General features: G+C 40.1%; 1 protein-coding gene across 1 annotated transcript; it reads left to right on the top strand.

Annotated features, from left to right (window-relative positions):
- Positions 1-1,621: 1,621 nt before the first annotated feature.
- Positions 1,622-15,980, top strand: SIX4 (SIX homeobox 4). The gene is made up of 3 exons (XM_043982236.1): positions 1,622-2,577; positions 5,957-6,645; positions 11,501-15,980. Exons 1-3 carry the CDS (start codon positions 1,649-1,651, stop codon positions 12,295-12,297), a joined length of 2,415 nt encoding a protein of 804 aa, XP_043838171.1. The 5' UTR covers positions 1,622-1,648; the 3' UTR covers positions 12,298-15,980.
- Positions 15,981-16,642: the final 662 nt, after the last annotated feature.

The raw sequence follows: 16,642 nt of genomic DNA, 5'->3' as shown, positions 1-16,642 counted from the left end.
ATTAACTTGAATATTACATTAAAAAATAAGATCTGGGCTTAGGATGGATGACAGAAAGAGTCTTGAACAGGTCTCATGATAATCTGAAGTGGTCACTGAAGCACTACAAGTAAACAGTTGAAATAAATTTGACGATGTGGCATAGGGAGTGAATCCTGGAATACAAGGAATAAAGATCCACCTAATGAATAACATTTAGAGACTGAGTGACTCTAAGCAAATACTTGGTGTAGTCAATGAAGAGAAAAGGCAACAACAGATGCACAGACACCAAAGCTTCAGTCTCAAACCAAAGAAGGATCTTAGTCTTCTTCTATGGAGCCTAGTATAGAAATATATCTTTGAATAAGCACAGTGATTCACAGAGATACATGAATACAATATAAGGAATATAACTATTCTTCCTTACTCTTATGTTATGATAAAGTTATGATCTTCTATAATTCATTCATCACTGTACCCATACTGATGAATTTATCAAAGACCAGATGTGTTCTACTGCTATACCACCATTTGTTTTACTATTCTATTTGCCTAACTTTATTGCATTTATTTCATTTTAACTTTCAACCCTTTAGATAGCTTGATGTTAAACCTAAGTGTGAATGCCTGGTGCTGAGTATTCTCAGAGTGCTATCTATAATAAATCCTATGGTTTTGTTGTTGTTTTTTAAGTAAAGCTATTGAATATGCATTCTTATTTGATGGGGATTTTCAATTCTCAATGGGTTCCTTCCCTTTCAGTATTCCTCAATACTATTTTATCCTTTTTTTTTTGCTTTTTTTTTTTTAGTGAGGCAATTAGGGTTAAGTGACTTGCCCAGGGTCACACAGCTAGTAAGTGTTAAGTGTCTGAGGCCGGATTTGAACCTAGGTACTCCTGACTCCAGGGCCGGTGCTCTATCCACTGTGCCACCTAGCTGCCCCTATTTTATCCTTTTAAGAAAAATCCATGGTAGATGTGTGAGAAGAAACAGTTGGAGGTGTGGAGATGCCAGTTCTTCTTAAGCTTTTTTAAAGTGTTGTCATCTTTTTGCTGGTGGTAGCTTTTTTGTTAGAGTTTAGACAACTGAACCTGAAGGCTAGACATAGATTCTTGAATACTACCAACCTGCCTTCCCTGTTCCTTCCTCAGAACTCTCCCTGGTGTACTTTTTTATAGGGCTTCTACTCTCCAGCTTTCAGTTGACGATGATATGTTTTTTGCTAACTCAGTGGCCCGTATTTAGAAGAATGTCCGAACTTCTCCAGGTATAGGTGTTTAGGGTCAGGGGGAAGGGGGGGGAGGGACGAAGAGAAAGGAGGGGTGATTGTGGGGGAGAGAAGTGGTGTCTCCTCCTCTTTCTGAATGCAAATAGCCAATGAGGTGGCTCGCCTGGGCCAGTCAGGCTGCTTGTGCCATATAGTATGCAGCAACCCGAGGAGTCACGTTGGGGGAAAGGCAGAAAGGAGCTATCCGTTTACACTACTTTGCTATAGCAGCTATCTTAATGGTGACTGCGTGGCCGGGGAGAAACCTGATCAGCTAGATCCTGCCGAAACCGGGAGGGAGGGAGTGGGCTTTCCGGAGAGGGGAAGGGGGGGAGGGGGGGGCGAAAGAAGAAGGAGAGTGGAAGAAAGAGAGGAGTGGGGGGGGGGACGACAAAAAATGTCCTCTTCCTCCCCCACGGACCAGATCGCAAGTGCGGTGGAGATAAAGCAAGAAAATGGGATGGAAGCCACCCCCGAAGGAAAGGAGGCGCCACCAGAAGTGGTGGGGGGAGCCGTGGCAGCACTCAATCCTCCGGCTGCCGCCCCTTTCCCCATGGAGCCCGTGGGTTCCACGGCTGCCGCTAGCGGAGAGGAGGGGGCGGCGGCTGCAGTAGCGGCGGCGGCGGCAGCGGCGGCGGCTGCAGCGGCGGCGGTGGCGGCGGCGGGAGCCGCGGCGGACCAGGTACAACTCCACTCTGAACTTCTAGCCCGAAACCACCAAGCAGCTGCCGCGGCGGCCGCCGCCGCCGCCGCTGCCGCCGCAGCCGCGCAGACCCCTCTGGCCTTCTCCCCGGACCACGTAGCTTGCGTTTGCGAAGCATTGCAGCAAGGGGGAAACTTGGACCGCCTGGCCCGGTTCCTGTGGTCTCTGCCCCAGAGCGACCTGCTACGTGGCAACGAGAGCCTCCTGAAAGCCCGAGCCTTGGTCGCCTTCCACCAGGGCATCTACCCGGAGCTCTACAGCATCCTCGAGAGCCACAGCTTCGAATCGGCCAACCACCCACTTCTGCAGCAGCTCTGGTACAAGGCGCGCTACAGTGAAGCCGAGAGAGCGCGGGGCCGGCCCTTGGGAGCCGTGGACAAGTACAGGCTCCGGAGGAAATTCCCCCTGCCCCGGACCATCTGGGACGGCGAGGAGACGGTGTATTGTTTCAAGGAGAAGTCGCGCAACGCGCTCAAGGAGCTATACAAGCAGAATCGTTACCCGTCCCCGGCAGAGAAGCGGCACCTGGCCAAGATCACCGGCCTCTCCCTCACTCAGGTCAGCAACTGGTTCAAGAACCGGAGGCAGCGCGACCGGAACCCCTCTGAGACCCAGTCCAAAAGGTGAGGAGCCAAACTTTCCTCCTCCTCCTCCTCCTCCTCCTTCCCTCTCTCCTCCCTCTCGCTCGCCCTCCCCCACCCCCCAGCCTGCTTTTCCTCCAAGCGCTTGCAAATATGGCGCTTACCTTCCCCACTAGCCTTGTCCTGCTGCTGCCCACCTCTCCCTTCCCTCCTCCCTACCTCCCCCCCTCCTTCTCTTCCCGGACGCTGCACCGGAGGACTAGGGAGTGGAGGTAGGTTGAGGGGGTGGGGGGAGGGAGGAGGAGGAGGAGGGAACAGACCTCTTTACCCTCCCCCTCCTTCCCCTAGAAGTTTCTTCTCGCCCGGGTATCAGTCCCCACCCCCCGCCTTTGACCGGTCAGTTCTACCCACCCCGGTCCCTCAGCCTTTTGAAGTTGCCACTGTCCCCACGTCTGGCGGGGCGAAGCGAAGGAGTTTGCTGGCAGGCGAGAAGAACGCTCGGCTTCCTCCTTCCTCCTTGCGCAGGGGCTCTCTGGCTTTGGGCTTTCCTCCCTCTGGGCAGACATGGGCGTGATGGGCTGCTGCCACACAAACATATGCCCATGCCCACCGCACCCCAGCCGCCCCTTCTAATTCGGTTTTCTCCAGCTCGGGCACACATGCACACGCACACACACCGCACCACACCACAACACAACACACACCCCTACCTGGGGTTCTGCAGCTCCTCAACCTTGGGCTTGAGAAATGCTGTAAAGTAATTGGGGGTAGAGGGGCCTGTACTTTGCGCATGATAGGTAGTGGGGGAGGTGGCTGGGGGGTAGGTGGGAAGAGTGTTAAGACTGAGGTTTTATTTGACAGAGTTAATCATTCACTATGCCCGCTGTTCTTTTCAGCAGTAGCAGCAGAAGCAGCAGCAGCAGCAACGTGGGGGTGTTGGTGCGGCTCGCATCTACCGTGTTTTGAAACCTGATTCTGAGCTCCTTCGGATCGGGTTTCATCGCAGTCCCGGGAAGCCGGGAATGAAAAAAACAAAACAAAAAAAAACAAAAAAACCCCCAAAAAACAAAAAAAACCGTGCTCTCTTAACTCGGTTCTCTTATGGCTTCATGGCTAGGGGGCTTATGGCGGGCGGTGGGGAAGGAAGTGGGTACACTGGGATCTCATGCCCGTTTGGAGCTTTTGTTTCTTGCAGTCTTTCCTCTGTCAGAAAGGATCAGGTTTCCCAGAGCTTTTGTTTTTGCCCCTGAATATACTTCCTGTGGTTGTGTGTATCACAGGGCTGGTGCTTACCTGAGTATGTGTGCTCTTCATGGTGGCACAGGGAAAGGTTGAAGGAGATAGTGTTCCCAACCCACCCGGACCTGGAGAAACTATCAAAATATCCATAATATATCGATCGAAGAAAGAATCAATGAGCTGGGGTGAGCCAAAGCTAAAGAGCCCTAAGGGAACTGGAGCCGGCCAGGTGGAGGTGACCACCCGTCGCACAAGGCACATTCCAGAGCCTGCTCTCCTCCTCCCGCCCCTCCCCCTTTCCCCTCTTCCCTCCTTCCCTGGGCAAACCGGGCCTCCAGGCATTCCTCTCCCAGGGAGGGAGGGAGGGAGGAGGAAAGGAGGAAAGGAGGAGGGCAGTGAGGCGGTTGTGCAGAGCCAGTCGAGGGCCCCTAGAGCAGCCGGGAGAATCCAATACTGAAGCCTGACTGTAACCAAAACAAAACACACCAAAAGAGAGAGAAAGTGAGACAGAGAATAAAGGAAAAAGTTGCAGATAAGAAGAGAATTAATTACTCCCCAATAAAAAACTCAACCCTTATTAGCCAGGAGTAAGGGATCCCTGCCCTAGTCCTCTAACAATGAGGAAATAAATGGGGCTCCAGGGTAGAGAGTGGGGGGGGAATGGGGTGCCCTGGCACACCCAATACTAGATCCTGCCTCACCCCTCCCCTTCCCCGGCCAAGGCTAGTTTCACACCCCCATCACCACACACGCTCCAATCCTCTTCTTTTCCTACCATCTGTGCTTTCTCCCTCACTGGTCCCCTCCTCCAGGTTGCCCCTCTCCGGATCTGCCCCCGCCCCCACCCTCCCCCAATGAGTCACCCTCTCAGACAGCGACTGAGGCTCAATCTCAGCTCATAAATCAAAATGCTCACAGCTCTCCCAGCCCCACAGCCCAAAGCCAGAGTAATCCCCTCCTTCAGCACTAAAGTGAAACAGACCCCGCCAGGCACATTGCAGGATCCATCCTTGGGCCAACCAGGCCAAGAACATCCCAACTTCTTCAGCTCTCCAGTCAACCCCTTTCCCTCTTCCATTCCAGTCTTAGGCCAAGTAGGGAAATACCACCCCAATTTCATCCTGGATCCTTTTCCTAAACCTGGTAGATAGAAAAAAAGGGGGGAAGGGTGTTCTCAGGAAGAGATGTAATCTGGAAACACTAGAGAAGAAGCCTGAGGGTGCATGGCCTGGAAATCACAATGAGGGAGGGGGGAGTATTTGGTTTCTTTTTCTTGTTATGTTGTTTTTAGTTTATCCCTTTTCCCACTCATTGCACCTGGCCCATTTCAATTTTTTTTTTCTAAGTTCAAAGACGAGTGCTCACCATATAGTTGCTCTTGGGATGAAGATGCCTTCCCCTCAAGCTCGGCAATTTCATTACTATTAGGAGAGACTTCGGTCCATACAAACTGGAGATGGGGAGGGTCAATTGATGTAAATATTGACAGAAAATGACTATTGAGTTATCACTTCCCATTATCTGTCCAGAGCTCTAATGGGTTTTAAAAAAATTTTAAACCACCTCAAGTTGCTAAATTTCCTTATCCCCAGGGCAACCAGAAGCCCATATCCTAGTCCTCTGATTCTTACATTTTCTCTAAAATAGTACTAATCAAATTTGTTGAAAGGACTTTCTTAACCCAAAACTTTGGAGCAATGATCATCCTATTTTTTTTAAGTGTAAATAGTAACATTTACTGGTAAGAGTCAGAATTGTAATTGTAGAAAAATATACTCTGCCGTTAGATTTATGACCATGGGCCTTTAACTTTCCCATTTGGAGCCTTAATTTCCACCTTTATACAGTGAGAGAGTTGAGCTTTGTGGTTTCTAAGGTCCTTCCAGCTTTAACTTCGTATGATTCTGTCCAATATTCTTTTTACTCATATTGCCTCATGTTGCATTTCCCAGGCCATTTTTCCGAGTTTATCAAAAGATGAATTAGGATCTGAGATTTCTTCCCTCTTTGACTTATACTTAAGATCTCTTCACAGAAATTTCCCAATCTAAATCAAGCCAACAGACACCATGCTTTCTTCCCATCCTCTGATTTAGGACCTGATTTTCAAAACAAATTGCAAATACTTAAAATGTCATCCCCTTGACCTCTAATGGGTCTTTATTTCTTCTCCCTTTCACAGTGAGTCAGATGGTAATCCCAGCACTGAAGATGAGTCCAGCAAGGGACATGAAGATTTATCTCCTCATTCACTCTCCAGTTCTTCTGATGGAGTCACCAACTTGAGCCTTTCAAGCCACATGGAGCCAGTGTACATGCAACAAATTGGAAACACTAAAATATCATTAAGTTCCCCTGGAGTTTTACTGAATGGAGGCTTAGTACCTGCAAGTACTTCACCTGTCTTCCTTAATGGCAATTCCTTTATTCAGGGACCTAACAGTGTAATCCTTAATGGACTAAATGTAGGAAATGCACAGACTGTGACTTTAAACCCATCAAAAACTTCATCAAGCATTGTGAACAATGGGGCATCCATGACTGACATCTTGGGATCTCCTTCAGAGGATGTAAAAGACTTCAAAGTCCTCCAGAGTTCCACAACAAATTCTTCAGCAACAACATCCTACAGCCCCAGCGTCCCTGCTTCATTTCCTGGTTTGATACCTAGCACTGAAGTTAAAAGGGAGGGCATACAAACAGTGGCTTCTCAAGATGGAGGTTCTGTGGTGACTTTCACAACACCCGTACAAATAAACCAGTACGGCATTGTACAGATCCCCAATTCGGGAACAAATGGCCAGTTGCTTAATGGAAGCATTGGATTCTCTCCTCTGCAGCTGCCTCCTGTTTCAGTGGCAGCTTCACAAGGTAAAGGTTTCATTGGCTACAATAATGCCTTGGGCAAAAGGGAGTGTGTGTGTCAGCTGCTGTCTTTTGTGGAACCTATGTAGGGGTGTTGGAGTCTAAGTGCCCCAGTGTCTACTACAGCTGCAGAATATCCTTCTTCTTTCTGTTCACCCTCATTACAACACCTGTTAGCAACATTCAACATGCTTAACTCCCTAGGATCATGGGGATGAGCTGTATTTTTTTTTAGGAACTGAATGGAAAAATATAGTTCATGAGAAGCCTTGCCAGCTCTGCAATTATAAAAATATAAAATAATGGTGCTTACAAAATAACCCATTGCTTGGTTTTTTAAATGAAAAACTATTATTAAAGCTTAGAGCAAAGAATAAGTTTAGGAGCTGGTGTGAGCAGGCATTTTTCCTAATTAAGGAAAACAAAGATAATGTGTGATTAAACTCCTGTTCATATCCCCCTTAGACTTATCCATCAGATATGGGGATGTCTCTCAGATGACTGCTTACTTTCATTATTTCTATAGGTAGAAGAGATGTGACCAAAAGCAGGGCAATCTAGTACAGTAGAGAGAGCCCTGAGCCGGACATCATGAGAGCCAAGGGCCCTCACGCTAGCTTTCTCAATGGCTTAGAGAAAGAAAGTTTCTTAGTCCTTCTTCTTGAATGTATGCATCGATACAATGGAGATAGTAAAAACTTTAGTTATAAAAGCTGAACACCTCTCTTAGTCCTAGAGTTTATCTCATTTTAAGCAAACCCAATGTATGAAAACAGAGTTAGAAGTAAAGTGACTTGCCCAGCTAGCAAGTGCCAAAATCCAGACTCAAACTGGTCTTTTCATTCCGGTATAATTGCATTGCTCTCTGGACTATAAGACAAAAAGATCAATTAGGTGGTGGTTCCTCATTTAACAGTAAGTATATTACAATAGAATTTCATTTGAAATCTAGTTTCCCTGGAGTATTTAAATAGTGTGGTGAAATTTGGAGCTCTACAAAGGTTTGATTACTGGTTTTGCTATATACTACATGTGTGACCTTGGATAAGCCACTTTACTTCTCTAGAACTCAAACTCCTCATCTGAAAAATGAAAAAGTTGGATTAGATGACTTCTAAAAATCCTTACAAATCTAAATCTATGACTGTGATTTGAGTTAGAAAACTAGAACATAATTTTTCAGGAATACATAAAATGAAGTACTGTTACATCACATTAATTTTCCTATCTGGTGATAGAAAAACAATTCAGAAATAAATGTTGTTTTGCATATGTAGTTCCATTTTAGTAGGTAGTGCTGAAATACAGAAATCTTAAAATATATTCATTATTTTGGTATTCCAAGTTATTGAAAGAGTTCAAATAAATAGAAAAACCTCATACAGCTATGAAAAATGAGGTGAAAATTGGTGTTGATTTTTCATGTGATTAAATATACATTTTTTTTCATCTCAATACTGTCTATCCATCCCACCCTCCACAAAGAAGTTGTAAAATCTTAAGGAAACATAGTTAAGCAAAAAGTGAGAAGCTATAGTGGGGAGGGGGAAATGGGGAACAGGGTTTTAGATGAAGACATACTTTTGATGTGTAACCTGGGAAACTTGATGCCACAGAAAATTATTAGGGGCTAATAGCTTAATTTTTAAAAATTAGACATTTAATGGGAATAAGAATAGCATTTTCAGTTATAATAGCTAAGATCAAATGACAGGGCTGTCAGTCTTGGGACTCACGGGTTATTTGATGGCATAAGTTTAACCAGATGGGTTCAGGAAGCAGTGTTCCTTTTGGTATAGTACAGCAATTCACAATTATGCATATTTTTAGTGCTTAACCTCTATCTAAGAGAAACAGTATTAGCTAACTTCAAAAATTGCTGACCAGGTAATTAATCTTTCTGTACCTAGTTCTTCTTTTACTGAAAATAATAATTCACACATCTTCTAACATGTTTTCTTTCTTATATGTGAGAAAAAAGATGATGATTTCTTGACATCATTAAGTTGTTAAAATTATATTTTCTACCTAGTCTTTTATTTACTTTATTGTAAAATATTTATTTACTTCTTATCAAAAAACCTTGAAACAATCCTTATAAAGTTTTATTTATCCATTTAGTTGTGGCAAAGATTCTCTTTAGATTTATAATGCACTTTCTTGATTCAGTAGTTAGTAGACCTTAAAAGACATTTCTGGATCATGTTTATATTTTTCTATTACTGTGTTATGTTATAATTTCTAGAGTATACTAAGAAATTTGGTTGCTTACTCTTAAGTAGTTATTGAAAAAAGAAAGTATACATTATTTTATTTATAGCACTATCTTAAATTGCTAGGAATTTTGATAAATAAATAAAGCACTTATTAAGAGTTTACTTCAGCACTCTACTAAACTCTGAGGCTACAAAGGCAAGTGTAAAGGTCCTTGACCTCAAGTAGCTTACATTCTAAAGGGAGGAGACAGCAAATAAAAAGATTGAAAAAGGGGAGGAGTTCATATATACTAGTATACAACTTCCAAATAAAACATATACTTCAGCAAATATATATGTGTGTATGCCTATACGATATACACATACACATATGCATATATATGTTTGTTTTTTAATTTGGCCACTTCCTAGAAGCTCAAGTTGAGAATTTTAAAGTATACTTAAGCTTCAGGCAAATCTTTTCAAATGGAAGCAATAGTTTCACTTGTTTGACTGACATAGGCATTTGGTAGGGAAATTAGATTGGAGAGCATGTAAGGTGAGCATAAGCAAGAATAATTTGAGCGTATTTTCAATTTATTTTATTTCAGAAATAGAATATATTCACAACTTTGTAGTTTATAAATTATGAATATTTTCTATTTAGACATAGTAGGAAGAAATATACTTTCTTGTACATTTTAGGCTATTAAATGAAAACATACCATACTGATTATACACAATTCCCCTAAATTTAAAATTTTAGAAAATATAATTTTTGTGGAATGTTTTCTAAAATGTTGACTTTGAGGAAATTCTATCATATCTAAGATATTTGCAAATTCTTCTGAGGATATCTGAAGTTTCCTATCATACTTCATTTATCAGTGTAGGAAAGTAGCTTCATAACAGTGCTTCTTGTTATTCAAAGCCAAAATCAATCTGCCAAAAAAAAATCTTTGTATCAATTTCTCTTAAAATTGAAACTTTCTACATAAAGTAAATTGAATTACTTTAGTTATTATTGAATAATAGCAACTCAAATAGTGATTTAAGCTTTATAAAATACTTTTCCAAAAATCTTTTTTTGAAGTAGGCAGTATTAGTATCACTGCCTTGTTTTCCAGTTGAAGAAACTGAAGCTCAGAAATGTTAAATGCTCAGAACTATGTCTGGGAAGCATCGGAACTGTCATATGTTGAATGTAATTGCTGTAGACCAGGGATTTCTTAGCATCTTTTATGATATGGACCCCTTTGGCAATCTGGTAAAGCATCCCCTTTTAGAATAATGTTTTTAATGCATAAAATACATAATATTATAAAGGAAACCAATCATATTCAGAGAGGACTGGAAAGTCAATTTGATATAATGGCTAGAACACTAGACTCAGACTCTGGAAGACTCAGGTTTGAATTCTGCCTCTGTCATTTACTGCCTAGGCAAAGCATCTATCTTCTCAGGGCCTCTGTGTCCTGTAAAATGAAGGGACTGGATTAAATAAATTTTAAGCAGCTTTCTAGTTCTAAATCTATGGTTCAATCCTTTCCCCCTTCATTAGTAGAATATTTTGTTTTCAACCTTAAGACAGTAGTCTTTGCTTCATTTTGCCTATACAGACATTCTAAACAAGCACTTTAAAGGTTTGTACTGATTGTCTAGCTAAACTGCCTCAATTATCTAGTAGAACTATCTATTCAACTTTCTATTTGCTTTGACTGTGTAGACTTGCTCTTAGATGTCAAAAGGAAGTTCTCCTGAAATGAAATAAAACATTATCTACATATTTTCAGAAAAAAAAAACATTTGATAGGTATGAATTCATTGGATAATTCATTTAATTCTTTACACTTTTCTCCTATGGAACTGGTCTCTATAGACTGTTAATGATAGCCTTAAAAGGCCAGTTTTAAAGACTCAGTTCTGATCATTTATATTGAAATGTGTTTGAAAATGCATATTTAAATATTCCCATTAACCCCATCTATCACTAAATCAGACTTAGAAGCATGTTTTAAAGTTCAGTTCTGCCAGAACAAGAGAAAAAACTTTTTGAATGTCTAATTGCCTTGACATTATTTATTTTATGGTTAGTTAGGTGAAAGTTTGAACTTGTCTCCACAGGTTCATATGGTTAACTTGAAGCCTGAGGGAAAGTTACTTCATGCAGTATTTTCTCCACATCCATTTATGCTTTTAGTCAGTTATTGAACTGTCCCCAACAAAGGTATTTTGTATTTGTATTTTCTAGTTCCAGTTGACATAGCCAGCAATGCACATCGACTAATTAAGAACTAGGCAACAAGGGTTCACAGTAGACAAAGTGTTGGACTTGGAGTGAGGAAAACATTTTTAAATCCTACTTCAGACACTTGCTAATTTTTAGCCTCACAGGGTTTTTGTGAGGATCAAAGATAAGATAACATGTACAGCACTTTGCCAATCTTAAGGCACTCTATGTGTGAATCTAGCTATTATCAAGCTTTTAGTAAAAATTCAGAAATAAGTCAAGGAGGTTCTTTTACTTCACATTGACTAAGCCCTTATAGATGGTATTGTTCATTGACTTAAACTTGAGAAAAATAATATGTAAATAAATAATGAAATAACTTTTAGCATCCCATGTCATTTCCAATCAACAGTAATCTCTATTTTATTCTTTTTAGGTAATATTTCAGTAAATTCAAGCACTTCTGATGGGGGGACATTTACAAGTGACTCTACTACAGCACAGCAAGGAAAGGTTTTCTTCAGCTCTCTTGCGCCTAGTGCAGTAGTCTACACAGTTCCAAATTCAGGTCAAACACTAGGATCTGTTAAACAAGAGGGCTTGGAAAGGAGCCTTATATTTTCTCAGTTAATGCCTGTCAATCAAAACCCACAAGTCAATGTAAACATGTCTGCTGAAAATATCTCAAGCAGCAGCCTTCATCCTATGGCCTCATCATTAGTTAATGTAACTCCAACTCACAATTTTTCCCTAGCTCCCCCTGCTCTACTAAATGCAACAGAGCTAAACACTGACATTACTGAGAGCCAGCCCTTGTCTACACCTGTAACAAGCACATCTACTGTGATATCTGTCAGCAACACTAACTATGCAACTCTTCAGAACTGTTCCCTTATTACTGGTCCAGACCTAATGTCAATTTCAATGACCCAGCCTGCCCTTGGGGAAATAGTTCCAGCAGCTGGAGACCGTGTAGGTCACTCCTCCCCAGCAGTACATGAGGATTTTGTCAGAGAGCACCGGTTAGTTCTGCAATCCGTACCTAACATAAAGGAGGATTTCATACCAAGTTCTGAGGACAAAGCAACAAGCAATTTAATGATGCTGGATTCCAAATCCAAATATGTCCTGGATGGCATTGTTGAAACAGTCTGTGAAGAACTGGAAACAGACAAAAAAGAGCTTGCCAAGCTCCAGACTGTCCAGTTGGATCAAGATATGCAAGATTTATAATTTTTCCCCCTTTGTTTTTGGCATTCATGTTCAAATCTTGTCCAGAGGCCCTGAGGACATTAAGCATTTTCCCTACTTAAGGAAAATACTGCACAGTTTGGCAGAGAGATATGTTTCAAAGACTTTGAATTGAATTTGCATGAAGACCACAAATAAATCGGTGGAAGCGAAACTATATCCTTTTTTGTTCACGTGTTAAAGTTTTCTTTTAACCAAAGAAGAGAACATGAGGGAAATTATCAAGTAAAGGTGCGATGGTTTGGTTCACTTAATGTAACCCTAAAGGCTGAAATGGAACTTCCACATAGAAACTTATGTTTCAAAAGTAAAAATATATACACACCTAACTTCTAGAAAATGAAATGTAGCTATAAAAGGATAGAAACAATGCAATTCTTTTTGTTTACTTTTACTCCATGGGCATTGATACATTTTAAAAAGCATAGACTATACCTCCAAACTATTCTTAAGATAGTTTTGATGTTAAGAACCTGAATAAACCCTGAATACTTCTGTTTTTCAGCATTTTCCCAGCTAGAAAGTATTGGATTGTCTTTGCCGACTGACAGATATGATAGCTGGTAGTTTAATGAAGCTCAGATAGCTTGACTCTAATAAAAACAACTCTGAAATAGACTCCATCATGAATGTAAATATACCAAGTACTATTAGATGGATATTTTGAATTAGTACAATGAATCTTATTTATAGGGTATGTGTTTCCCTTTAACTTGAGGCACAATGAAATGAAAGGAAAATGTTTTCTGGCTGTTTAATTTATTTTTATTGTTTGAACAGGAAGTAAACATAGTTGTTTCCAACAAAGTTTTACTTTTTGTAGGATTTTTAAAGTAATGATTTTTATCAGTAGCCCAATAATGTCAATGTTAATAATACTGAAGCAAGAGAACTCTCTCCAAATATTCCAACTTTGGTACATTTGTTCATATCCCTATGCTGTTCTTTATTTAGTATTTTTCCAGTTACTTTAAATACCTACATATTTTCTACAGAATTCCAGGTGCCTTTTTTTACCTAGTGGCCTTTTATTATTCTTACTAACGTACAGACATGTGAGGAGATATATTGACTGTTCTTTGATGCTCCACCCAGGCTTAATTTTATTGTAGAATTGGTTTAGTCTGAAAACATACACTAAAATTTTCATAATACTATTTCTATTAGTAATGGTGATGCAAATAGATGAATTACTGTTAATGCTTTTCATTACCGTATAACAGCCCTATAAAAAACTTGCACATCATTTCAATCCACATAGACTATCCATATCTGCTATCAAAGAATAATTTTAGAGAAAATGCAACAAGTAAATCTGGTAGAATGAGATCTTTCCCTGTTGAAACCTCTAATCAGTTCTAAGTGTTTTGGAAAATGATTTTTCTATGAGCTATCGAACATTATATCATAACTGTTGTTTGCACTATCTTTTCATTTCTTTAGGAGTAATTTTTTTTAGTTCAAGGAATATGTGTAAATAATGCTGTGAGTTCTGGCTATAGTTATCAATGACTCTGAACACATGACAGTAAAATAAAGGTATGCATATGTGGTGAGCAACATTATGAAATTCTTCTCTGGTTTCTAAAAATCCCAAGAGATGAGAATACTTTATATGTGAAACTGTCAAAGGTAAAGATCTCACATTTGTTTATAAGATCAAAATGAAGGGTCCATTTTAGGTCCCTAATCCATATGCACAGATACTACTGTCACCACTGATAACCATTTGTACTAGGCAAGGTTTGTATAGGACCTAAATTTTGTTTGGCTAAATGTGAATGACATACAAAGATCAAGAGCTGTACAAGGAATCCTTTGACTCCTTATTTTGATCAAAAGATCTCCTGTCCTTTTAAAATTAAAAATTAGTGAATATTCCTAGAGTGCTGAATGGACAGTGTTTTGTTAAGCTTTGGGGTTTATTTTTTTTCAAAGTCAAGTGTTTTAGAATTTTGTTCTCCTCTGCCACTACTTAATACTGTTTGTTTTTTTTCCTTTGGGTGTGTGTTGATCATATTACTGAGCTTAATTATATGGTTCTGTAGTATAGTTTACAAGAAAATGGTATTTTCCATGTGATTGCTACAGATCTCAAGAGTTTGTTATATTTAAAGGGCTACCCATACTATAAAGGAGATGGGAATGTGTTTAAAGCACCAACTGGGAAATAGTATACATACACATATACAATGTGTCTTCCTATACATACATACACACACACATACACACACATACACACTTCTCTGAAAAGTTCATCCTCCTTTCTCCCCTAAGAAAAGATAGCACAAAACTTAAATCTTTATAGGAGACCCATTCATACTCCAAACATGAACTATATAATCTTTTGATTGCTACAGGTATATACACATTATCCTAAGTAAGAGTCATTGCACATTATAAAGAACATAGTGTTCTTTTCTAGTCTTTCTGTAAGATAAGGGTCAGTTTATGTGATGTAATGCATATATATGTGAATGAGATAATATAGTACTAATCCCATGCACTCTTCACACAAAATTGTAAAATTATTATTTGCAATACTAAGATTCTGACCCTTGGAGTTCATGTGGCAGAACTTCCCTCTTAAAAGAAGTGCTTAAAAGATGCTGCAATTGTCCCTCTGATGATCCCTGAGAGGAATCAGAACAGGGATATATAAGTTCCTCTTCATAACCCCCTGCTGCCTGTGGGGTTTCTGGTATGAGCCTATCTATGCACTATGCCAGTCAAAAGTTGACATTGATTCTTAGTTCTATATGGTACAGTCTGTAGGGCAGTCTGTTGTTTAAAGAGAAGATATGTTTCTTCCTCATTCGAGCAAAGACACCGATGTTTTTCTTTTTCACTTCTCCTGTGCATTTATAGGGATGAAAAGACTCTTTGAAATTGCGCACGTGTCAGAGCCTTTCCTTGAATTGTGAAAGGCAGGTAGATGTTATAGCCATAGATAAAATCAGTAGTAAATTGCACACTGGCCTTAAATTTTCTTGTATATGCCCTTGTATCTTGCATGTTAATTTTTGGATTACTGGGCACATGTTGCAACCTGCCCTGCTACATGCTAGACAAGTGTATATTAGTACAATAGCCATAAGTTCTTCATTCTTAATAATGTTTTTGACAAAGTTCATCTCATAAAAATATCACTAATTCAGGAAAATTTCAGGGAAAATATTACATTTTTCCAGTGAGGATATCCCAGAGTCTTCCTAAGACTATTAGATGATAGAGTCTAAGAATTGTTTTTTGTCTAACTGGTACATTTCATATAATTTAATGTTAGCACCATATGATTCTTAACTCAAAATTGTATAGCATGTGGTTCTTTTTGGTTTTCAGGGTTCTGACTCAAAGGAAATGAATTCTTTTGTTGCATGTACTGTATGTTTAGAAGTAACCAGTTAGTTCTGTACTTACTATGATTTTATTGTGCCTTACAACAAAGAGCGAATCTATACAGAATGTATATTATGGTATGGGATAACAATAAGTCTTTACTGCACTGTTAGGTGATGGCACACAGAGCATGTCACAGAACATTTCTGTGCTTAATTACCCAACCAAAGAGATCTAAAGTATGTATGTTGTACTGTAATAAGGGTTTATGCCTGGACAATTAAGTGTTTTATTTGTATTCTGAAATGATGTGAACTTATTTTTCTAAATACTATGCTGAATAAACTTTATATTTATACGTCTTGTGTTGGAAGAGTTATTTGTACTAGCTATATGTTAAGTAAACTTATACATAAAATATTATTTTACATGAATGATATCGATTAACTTTCAAAATATAATAAATATTACTGCAAAGTTCCTTATGGTAAGAGAAAAATACAATTGGGGTGGCTGGGTGGCACAGTGGATAGAGCACTGGGGCCCTGGATTCAGGAGGACCTGAGTTCAAATCTGGCCTCAGACACTTAACACTTACTAGATGTGTGACCCTGGGCAAGTCACTTAACCCCAATTGCCCCGCAAAAAAAAAAAAAAACAGAAAAAATACAATTAAAAATTCAAACTTATCTAAGAGACTCATTTATTCTCTCAACAAGACTAGGAGGCTGTAGCAAGAGAGCTTATGGTCACGAGAGGCAGCACCGAATTGTGAATGAAGTGTTGGCTTTGGTATCAGTATAACCTAGGTTCATGTCCTACTTCTGACACAAAAATGGCTATGAGACCTGGGAGGGCATTTAACCTCTCCACGGCCTGGACAACTCTCTAAGATTGGAAGTTCCAGAAAAGTTGTTGATCTGCACTGGTAGAGGGGATTTACTCCCTTGAGAATGCACTCATCTTATTGAAAACACAGCTATAGTAG

The sequence above is a fragment of the Dromiciops gliroides genome, chromosome 2, assembly GCF_019393635.1.
Source record: "Dromiciops gliroides isolate mDroGli1 chromosome 2, mDroGli1.pri, whole genome shotgun sequence".
NCBI classification, from domain to species: domain Eukaryota; kingdom Metazoa; phylum Chordata; class Mammalia; order Microbiotheria; family Microbiotheriidae; genus Dromiciops; species Dromiciops gliroides.
Note: the sequence above shows the minus strand (reverse complement) of the source record. Positions and strands in the feature narration are given on the sequence as shown.

What these genes read in the sequence shown, in the direction of transcription:
- SIX4 (XM_043982236.1), top strand. Translation starts at nt 1,649, where the DNA reads ATGTCCTCTTCCTCCCCCACGGACCAGATCGCAAGTGCGGTGGAGATA. An exon ending in TCTGAGACCCAGTCCAAAAG is followed by an intron (nt 2,578 to 5,956) that starts GTGAGGAGCCAA and finishes TCCCTTTCACAG; the next exon opens with TGAGTCAGATGGTAATCCCA. An exon ending in TTCAGTGGCAGCTTCACAAG is followed by an intron (nt 6,646 to 11,500) that starts GTAAAGGTTTCA and finishes TATTCTTTTTAG; the next exon opens with GTAATATTTCAGTAAATTCA.